Source organism: Macadamia integrifolia, chromosome 4 (genome assembly GCF_013358625.1).
Source record: "Macadamia integrifolia cultivar HAES 741 chromosome 4, SCU_Mint_v3, whole genome shotgun sequence".
Classification (NCBI taxonomy): Eukaryota; Viridiplantae; Streptophyta; class Magnoliopsida; order Proteales; family Proteaceae; genus Macadamia; species Macadamia integrifolia.
The window spans coordinates 26,953,924-26,962,406 of NC_056560.1; the positions used below are offsets into that span (position 1 = coordinate 26,953,924).

An 8,483-nucleotide genomic window follows, 5' to 3' on the forward strand; every position below is an offset into this window, starting at 1 on the left:
TAGGGTATGAGTGATCTGTTGTCCCCAATATTATTTGTAATGAGGGATGAATCAGAATCATTTTGGTGTTTTGTTGCACTCATGGAACGCCTTGGCCCCAATTTTAATCGCGACCAAAATGGCATGCATTCCCAACTTTTCGCACTAGCAAAGGTTAGTATGTACTTGTTGATAGCATACTTTTCATGCATATGTACTTGTTGATAGCATACTGTTCATGCGTTATGTACTTGTTGATAGCATACTGTTCGGGCATGTCTATATGCATTGTTCATCACAATGAACTATTAGTGACTCTACTGGGAGGAATAATCCTTAATATTTTACTTCCTGTTATAGATTTTGGTCCTCAATTGGTTGTTAAAACTTATGTTCCCTTGATACTGAATTCCGAATTCGTTGGTTGAGACCTCGTAGAATATTTCCTCTGCTATCCCGTAACTAGTGAAGTGTTAAATTGAAGGTTTTTTTCAATTGTTTATTTTCTATTTAAGTAGTTGTCACAACTGCGTATCTGAAACGCTTGAGCTGTTAGGTAAGGATTACAACGACGTATGTCAACACAACAACACCCCTCCCCCCCGGCTCTGCACATGACACCATCTTGTGGCAACAAGGGGCATAACACACAAGACCCCTCGTACCTACCAGGGATCGAACACCCGACCTCCTGGATTTCCATGTTACAATTATCCCAAAAGCTCGCTGTTAGGTAAGGGCTACAACCATAGTGGCCAAGGTGTTCACGTGCCTTGGTCACATAGGTGGATGCCTTGGAGGCCTTGGGTTGCTTAGACGTGGTGACAATTATGACCACAGCAATGTATATCAACAGAACAACCTTAGTACACTTTTGGATTCTTTTTAACAGCCTTTGTCTTTTTTACTTACAAAAATTTAATTGTTCCAAAAAGTATCTCCTTGGGTTTGATATTTCCTTTTAAAGTACTACCTTTTAGGGTTTTTCTTTTTTTGGTCTGATGCATGTCAATTAGTGTACCTGAGGTTAATGGGCCCATCTTATAAAGAAAGTGTGAAGAGTTGAAGAAGAATAGGAAGTAAGTGATAATTTACCATCTAACCAGTAAACTGAATGATATCCATATACTGAATTAAAAGTCTGAGTTACATGCGTATTTACAGAACCTCTAGCCTAGCTTCCTAGGAAAAATATGTTTCTTAAAATGTTTCTATTGAAATTTGATTTTCTAATGGTAATGAGAATGACGTCTAATATAATTCTATGTACAATTTAGAAACCCTGCATAACCCTTTCTGGAACAAATAAAAATATCAATTTAAGTCGACTAAGTCGAATTCCTAGTCTAACGGAGCTTCTTAAAATAAAAATCCCCTCACAGACTGAAACAATTGGTAAATTGCTACGAAAGGCAGCTCAGAATCACACAAGATCTTGTTAGAAGGGAAACTGAATAAAAGTACAATCTACCCCAAAACCACACTGAAAGGATATGTTTTGACCTTCCAAAAAATTTCTTATGCCATTCCACACATTTATTTTGTCTTGGATAGAATGTCGTCTTTCCAAAGAAGAAAAATCATTGTTTACGCTTGAGATTCCCTCATCATTGTGCTTCTTACATATTTGAAGGCATAGGCATATGCCACATTGGTTTTCAGATTTAGTTTGTTGAGGAAGGAATATCTTTATGGCATCATCTCAGATACGTTTGTGAGGGCATTGTTTTATCCTTTTGATCTAACTTTAGCTCCCTTGGGTATTTTTCATTCATATTTTGGTACATATACGCTTTGGTTGGAGTTTAGATTCTCAATGAAAAGGGGCTTTCATCTATAAGATAATTTCGGTTCAAGTGCTAACGCTAATTTAGTCTTACTTTTTTATATCCCATGTTTTTCTTTATATGCTAACATGTTTTGGTGTCTTCGACCATATCTGACTGAATTGCTTTGCTTGACTTAAGGATTATGTTCTCCTAAAATTTTGTTATGATTTTCGTAATGAAACTGCACTTTATGATTGTTGCAGCTGGTGGAGTTGTTAGACAGTCCATTACACAATTATTTCAAACAGCATGACTGCTTGAACTACTTCTTTTGTTTCCGCTGGATTCTTATACAATTCAAAAGGCAAGTGAGACTCCCCCCCCACTTTTTGATAGATAAGCCCCCAGTAGAGTTGAACTCATGACCTCATAATTGTGAGGTGTTAGATCTTTGCCAACTGAGCTACCCTCTAGGAGAGAAGTGAGAACTCTTAGCGAGTGCACAAATCTGGATTCACTATATGTACTCCTTCCCTCCCCACCCCAAGGGTTATATACATATATGAAGCTCATGTGCTGTGATTTTTGTGTTTGGGGTTATATTATTTGGTTCCTGCGTAGGACTTATGAAACTCATGTGATGTGCTGTGAACATGGAACTATATCCCTAATATACTCTACGTAAAGTTACTTCGTATTTTGTTCATCATTTTAAATTGCGGTTAGTATCTTGTTGGTTAGGCCTTAAGGGTGATAATGTGATATGACAAATCTATAACCAAATTATTTGTGTTTTGATATCTGACCTGATGGAGAAGCAAAAAGAAAACAGTTGAAGTATGGATATTTATCTGTGGCTACAGCCATCATATGGATGTTATTTGGTTGAATCAGTTGCTGGCTAAGATGGAATCCCTTTAAGGAAGTTTGACAGTTATTGTGTATGATGGCCAGAGGGAGATAAAATATAATTTGTATATATGGTAGTGCGGTATGTATAGTTATAAATGTAAAACCGAAGTATATGGTGGTCTTTTGTTGATTTACTTCATGAATGATGAGTGGTAAGAGCTGCATTTACATGAAAAAAGGGCGTACCCGGTGCACAAGGCTCCTGCCACTGCTGGGTCTAGGGAGGTTCATAACGTATGCAGCCTTACCCCCTGCTTTGCGGAGAGGCTGTTTCCTGACATGGTTAATGTTAAGTAAATGTATGCTTTGGTTGTAGTTGTGGGCACATGAGAGTCATCAATTTACTTTAATTGTATTGTTCACATCTTGGCACTTGGGTCCAAAAAGTCTGTATTCCTTGTATGATATCTATTTATTTCCTTTCTGCATGATGTGTATTCATTTATGTAGAGACTTGCCAGATTATTATCTTCTGAAAAGAATTGGAAAATGTTGCAACTTTTCTGCTTGATCTGTTATATTGGTTGTCAATCATGAGGATCTAACAAATTGTCTATTCCTGCTAAGATTGTCTTACTGTGATTTTGAGCCAGTTTGGGAATTTTTTGTGTCAAATGTTACGAGTGACACAAAGTAATTGCAACTTTATTTGGCTGACTTAATAAATTTCTATCTTTTCACATTTCTCAGGGAATTTGAATATGATAAGACAATGCGATTGTGGGAGGTATTGTGGTCTCACTATTTGTCTGAACATCTGCACTTATACGTGTGCATTGCAATCCTGAAGAGATACCGCCATAAGATCATGGGCGAGGAGATGGACTTCGACACACTCTTGAAATTTATCAATGAGCTAAGTGGTCATATTGATCTTGATGCAGCCCTTAGGGATGCAGAGGCTCTATGCATTTGTGCCGGTGAGAATGGGGCAGCTTGCATTCCACCTGGGACCCCACCGTCCTTGCCTGTCGAGAATGGTTCATTCTACCCTCAACAAGATGATGAATAAAATTAGTTCTTGTTCACAACAATGATTATTCACCTTGAATATTGACATACTGTATGATGCTTTGTAATGGGCTGTTGGATGAAACATCATTACTCCTATTGTGATTGTGTATATCTTTCTATCATTTCATATGGTTCCAACTTTTGCAAGCGTAAGTATGTGGTTCGATACATTGATGGTCCCAATTGTTCGGTGGTTGGTTGGCTATACAGATCTTGTCTTGCTATTCTATTTTGTGTAAAGCTCGGCTCTGTTCTTGCTACTTCTAGTTATGCGTGGGACCTTGCCCTTGCCCTTGCCCTTGCCCTTGCCCTTGCACTTGCACTTGCACTTGCACAGTCCAGTGTTCAGTGTCTATGTTAAAGTTTTGAGCCATTTTCTTATTTCTTTGCAAATTACTAGTATTAGTGGTTACTACTCTTCAAACTATTGATTGAAACTGTCTTTTGGTGGGAGTATAATTAGGGAGTTGTTTAATGAGGATGCATCCGTTGAAGTAGAGAAATGTGTTTCAAGGGTCGGGTCTGGTTGGTCTGGTCTGTGGTTAATTAAAGTAGGGGCCCATAGCTCCTAATTGGTCATAGATGCACCACCATATATGTACCTCGGCTGTTTACATTATTTTGCCCTTTATCCAGTCTTTATAATTTGGTGGGTCAAGAGTGTAATCATATACTACCTCTAAAGCACTGATACTGACTAGAAGCTATGGTTAAACGTGCTTGGACATCATAATGTTTCTTGGTTAGTCAATAGAGCAATCATACCATCACTAAAGTACTGTATCTGATTAAAAGAATACATAATTAAATGTGCTTTAGACTATATATAGTAGTGTTTGTATAGATATATCCATTGTAACTTTTAAATCGCTTAAGTAAAAAAGTGTAGTGGGGGTTGGTAGGCTTAAGTGGGTTTGTCTCAGATCAGATTTACTTGTCCTTTAGGAGTCAACCATTGTCTGTCTTGTGTTCAAACTTAGTTCAAGTATTTGAGAAACACAGATTGGCTGAGTCTGATCCTGATTCCAAAGGCTAAATCCGAGTTGGCCGAACCAATGTGCTTTTTTTTAGGGTTCAGGTCAACTTTGACTGGATCAGAATCGAAATTGGTGGAAGAAAAAAAACAAGAAACTTTCCTTCAGTTAGGGTGAGAGAGGGGACCTCTTTATACAATGCGATTTGATTAGACTTCTTAAAATAGTGATCATCATCATTAATTCCCAAATGATCCACTCTCCAGGGCCAGCACCCCCACGCCGCACACCCCCCCCCCCGCCCAAAAAACAAAAAACCCCTTGATGATCAGGGTTTTAAAATTCAGTATTGGGATCAGTATCAGATGAAATCGATACGATATGGATATGGATTGGTATCGGTAAGGATCGGTCGAGGATTGGAAATAATAGGATCGTTTTTTTTTCGTGCGTCTTCTCCTTTCGGTTCTTAGTTCTCTCCAAGTCCAGCTATTGGCTATGGAGAAGGAATCTGAAAAGATCCGTCACCAGCCCCGAGTGGGTCTTGTCTCCGATGAGAGAATGTGTAAGCATTCAACCCCAGACGGAGGGGATCATCCTGAGAATCGTCGTCGAATCAAGGGGATATGGGAAAAACTTCAATTTGCCGGAATCAAAAGACACATAGGAAGAACAAAAAACCCTCTAAACATCTGATAAATAACCCTCCACTGACCAAAAATTCAGCCCAAGTGCTATAAAATGGGAAGCAATTGGCTTCCTACACAGAGACCGACATCAGAATTCCTCAGTCGAAAAGACTAAAGCCCATGTCATCATCTGACTCCTCTTTCTCTTCTTTCTTTGGCTCATCCGTAGCAGGTGCAGCACCACCCTCGCCGCCGCCAGCACTTGCAGCCACCGCAATGGCTGCACCACCACCAGAAGGCACTGAAGCAAGCTTCTCCCTTTCAAATGCAATCAGCTCTGTAATATCTTTACCCTTAACTTCAGATAGCAATAGCTCAATTTTATCATCATCAGCATCAGCCCCAACTGATCCAAGAATGTTCTTCAAATCGTTGGCATAAGGGCTGGTGTTTCCGCCCAGAACAGAGAGCAAGTAGGCAGCGATAACCTTCATTTTTGCTCAGAAAACTAATATAATCATAATCAAATTATTTGTCACAGAGAGAGGGACGGAGAGAGATACAAATGGCTAAACGCGGAAGTCCGCGACTCCCGTTTCTCTCTGATTTGTCGGAATTCCTCAGAGTCGTGGATCGTGCTGCAATCATGAGTTAATTCCTTGTCTGTGGTAATTAATTTTCCGCCGGTCACTGGGGGAAAGTATTATGAGAAGAATCTGTCCTTGAGGCAAATTACAAATTTTCTGGGATCTTATTCTCACTGAATTGTAATAGTTTGTGACAGATTGATGAAGAAAGTAGGAAGAATTTACTGGTTAAAAAAAAAAAAAAAAAAAACCGGATCAGGTTGGATCGGCCGATCTGGATCGGTATCCAATACCCAGGACGATATCAATACCCATCTCAAAACCGATCAGGTATCGGGGTTGATCTCAGCCAATACCAATCTGATACGGCCGATCTAACTGATCCGACACCAATACTTGAAACCATTGATGGAATAGACAACTTGGGTTCTTTGCTTCATCTATGTTTTTTTGGATGAATCTTCACTTAAGCTATTATCGCGCGCTGATTGTGGAGACGGATAAAGACTTGAAAATTCGTTGTCCACGATAAGGCAGATGCCCTTTTAGGTCTACCACTCGGATTGTCCTTGGGTTTTGTGTGGTTTGAATCCCAAGATCATCTCATATCCAAAGGTTTTCTGTCTTCAATTCAGACGAGAGAGAGAGAGAGAGAGAGAGAGAGAGAGAGAGAGAGAGAGTGTATTTAGTTCTTGTACATACACAGAGTAGTATAATCTTCTACGTGTATACCGTGTGTGTGCGAGTGATGAGAAAGGAAAAGCTTTCATAGCTTAAACAATATATCTTGGAAAGTACTCTTCAAGTGATGGATTGTTACAGAGAACCAACAGATAACGAGAGTAGAGTAGAGATGAGTGCTTAAGTGGTGGTGGAAGTTGTGAACTTCTTGAGCTGGACAGTCCTATAATAATGATTTTACATTATAGGGTGGATAGCAGCGATGATGGGTACATGATCTCTTCCGGGAAGTAGAAAGGAGATTCCAACCACGACCAAGATGACTCCTCCACCCAAATGGAACTCAAGGACTCCAACCTGGGCAGCACCAGCGAAGGATGATTCTCCTGTAGTGCGGCCCCCTTGCTATCGCCATCGCCATTGCTGGTAGCCGGCAACTGTCGTCGACATTCTGGGCCATAACAGTCGTACTTTTCGCCGCTGTTGATGATGTTATCTTCTGTGACGGCTTCTTGGTGCTTATCATCATCACTAGTACCTCCACCACCACATCTATTGGATGATGAGTTGCTGCTACTATTGGCACTATGGGTTGAATGAGAGTTTTTGCTCCTCTTCTTGTTACTACTGGACCTGGACTTGGATCTGGAGCTTACCTCTTGTTAATGCTGGAGTAGTGTGGGTACTTCTTGATGAGATGGGTGTTCCAGTAGTTCTTTACTTCGTTGTCGGTTCGACCAGGAAGCCGACCTGCAATTAATGACCACCTTCACCACCACCCCACCTAAAAAGGGTCAGCTACTATAAGTCTCTTTGGGTTTCATTCTAATATTGTGCAGATAGTGATTTTCTTTTTTATTTAATTATGAGCATGAGCATGAATGAGAGCAGTTTTAATTAAAAGAAGAACTAATTAATTATGGGTTTGTTACCGATTGCCAAGAAGGTTATGCATACGGATGATAAGGTCTTCTTCTTCCTCTGACATCTCTCCATGCTTCAGGTTTGGTCTCAGATAATTCTTCCATCTCAGCCTACAGCTCTTCCCTCCTCTCATCAAACCTACATGCCCACCAAGAAAGCATAAGCGAGAGAGAGAGAGAGAGAGAGAGAGAGAGATGATTGCATGGCAAAGTGTGAGACAAATAGAGAGATAGATTACCCACCTGATCTCTTGGATACAGTTGCCCACTTCCCCTCCCCATGAGTCTCTACATATCGTATGAGAAGCAAGTCCTCCGCTGGCTTCCATGGACCTTTCTTCAACTCTATCTCTTGCAGCTGCCTTCCTTCTTTTTCCATCTATCTTCTGGTTACCACTATCTCTCTTTCTCTCTGATCTCTCCCCCAAAAGGAGTGAATGAATATACTATTTTTGTTTTTGTGACAGAGTTGTAAAATAGGGTTTAAATAGAGAGAGAGAGAGAGACGTGGATTGATGGGTTCCCTGGTAATCACTCCCCTCACTCGTGCTTCTATCGGTGCATTAGTGATATTTCAATGATAGAAGAGAGGGGTCCCTAAGTTGCTTTCACTTTATCTTTTAGTGTCCTTATAAAGTAATAAGGACAGAATGATTCTAAGAAATCAAAGCCCACACCCATTTCATTATTTTTTTTTCCCATCCCCTTCGGGCCTTCAAAATTCCTCAATCATTGGAATTTCATCAAGCCTTAGCATAAGCCCTCCCATAGCCCATTTGTGATACCCTATTTTTTAAACTCGGTCTAATTTTTTGGTTGGTTCGATTTGGTCTTGCAGGACCTGAACCTAAACAAGCCAAGGCAAGTACCTTATGAAATATGATGTAAAGGGTGACTCTGAACTCAGGTTGACTAGATGAGTTGGAGTCTGTGCCTAGTGAAGTCCACGCACCCAAGCCATGCACTTGCACGTATCATCGGGACATGTACGCGCAATAATGGTATGTGGCTGTAT

General features: G+C 40.3%; 3 protein-coding genes across 4 annotated transcripts in view; 1 reads left to right on the forward strand and 2 right to left on the reverse strand.

Moving 5' to 3' along the window:
• The window catches only part of LOC122076527 (TBC1 domain family member 17), a 33,727-nt gene extending 29,826 nt beyond the window's left edge, over positions 1-3,901 (forward strand). For both annotated transcript variants that reach the window (XM_042641860.1, XM_042641861.1), the window contains 3 exons: positions 4-153; positions 2,012-2,112; positions 3,351-3,901. In XM_042641860.1, coding sequence (XP_042497794.1) covers positions 4-153; positions 2,012-2,112; positions 3,351-3,672 — 573 coding nt within the window. In that variant the 3' untranslated portion in view covers positions 3,673-3,901. The remainder of the gene's footprint in view (positions 1-3; positions 154-2,011; positions 2,113-3,350) is intronic.
• Positions 3,902-5,273: 1,372 nt separating this feature from the next.
• Positions 5,274-6,098, reverse strand: LOC122075140 (60S acidic ribosomal protein P2-like). Its single transcript, XM_042640053.1, has one exon. It carries the CDS (start codon positions 5,769-5,771, stop codon positions 5,436-5,438), a length of 336 nt encoding a protein of 111 aa, XP_042495987.1. The 5' UTR covers positions 5,772-6,098; the 3' UTR covers positions 5,274-5,435.
• A 535-nt stretch (positions 6,099-6,633) lies between these two features.
• Positions 6,634-7,989, reverse strand: LOC122076007 (transcription factor MYB82). The gene is made up of 3 exons (XM_042641261.1): positions 7,712-7,989; positions 7,478-7,607; positions 6,634-7,312 (listed from the first exon to the last, which is right to left on the reverse strand). Exons 1-3 carry the CDS (start codon positions 7,845-7,847, stop codon positions 7,198-7,200), a joined length of 381 nt encoding a protein of 126 aa, XP_042497195.1. The 5' UTR covers positions 7,848-7,989; the 3' UTR covers positions 6,634-7,197.
• Positions 7,990-8,483: the final 494 nt, after the last annotated feature.

Coding starts and splice junctions, on each gene's coding strand:
- LOC122076007 (XM_042641261.1), bottom strand. CDS start 7,847: ATGGAAAAAGAAGGAAGGCAGCTGCAAGAGATAGAGTTGAAGAAAGGT. Junction 7,608..7,711: donor AACTGTATCCAAGAGATCAG/GTGGGTAATCTA, acceptor GTGGGCATGTAG/GTTTGATGAGAGGAGGGAAG. Junction 7,313..7,477: donor CATAACCTTCTTGGCAATCG/GTAACAAACCCA, acceptor GTGGTGGTGAAG/GTGGTCATTAATTGCAGGTC.
- LOC122075140 (XM_042640053.1), bottom strand. CDS start 5,771: ATGAAGGTTATCGCTGCCTACTTGCTCTCTGTTCTGGGCGGAAACACC.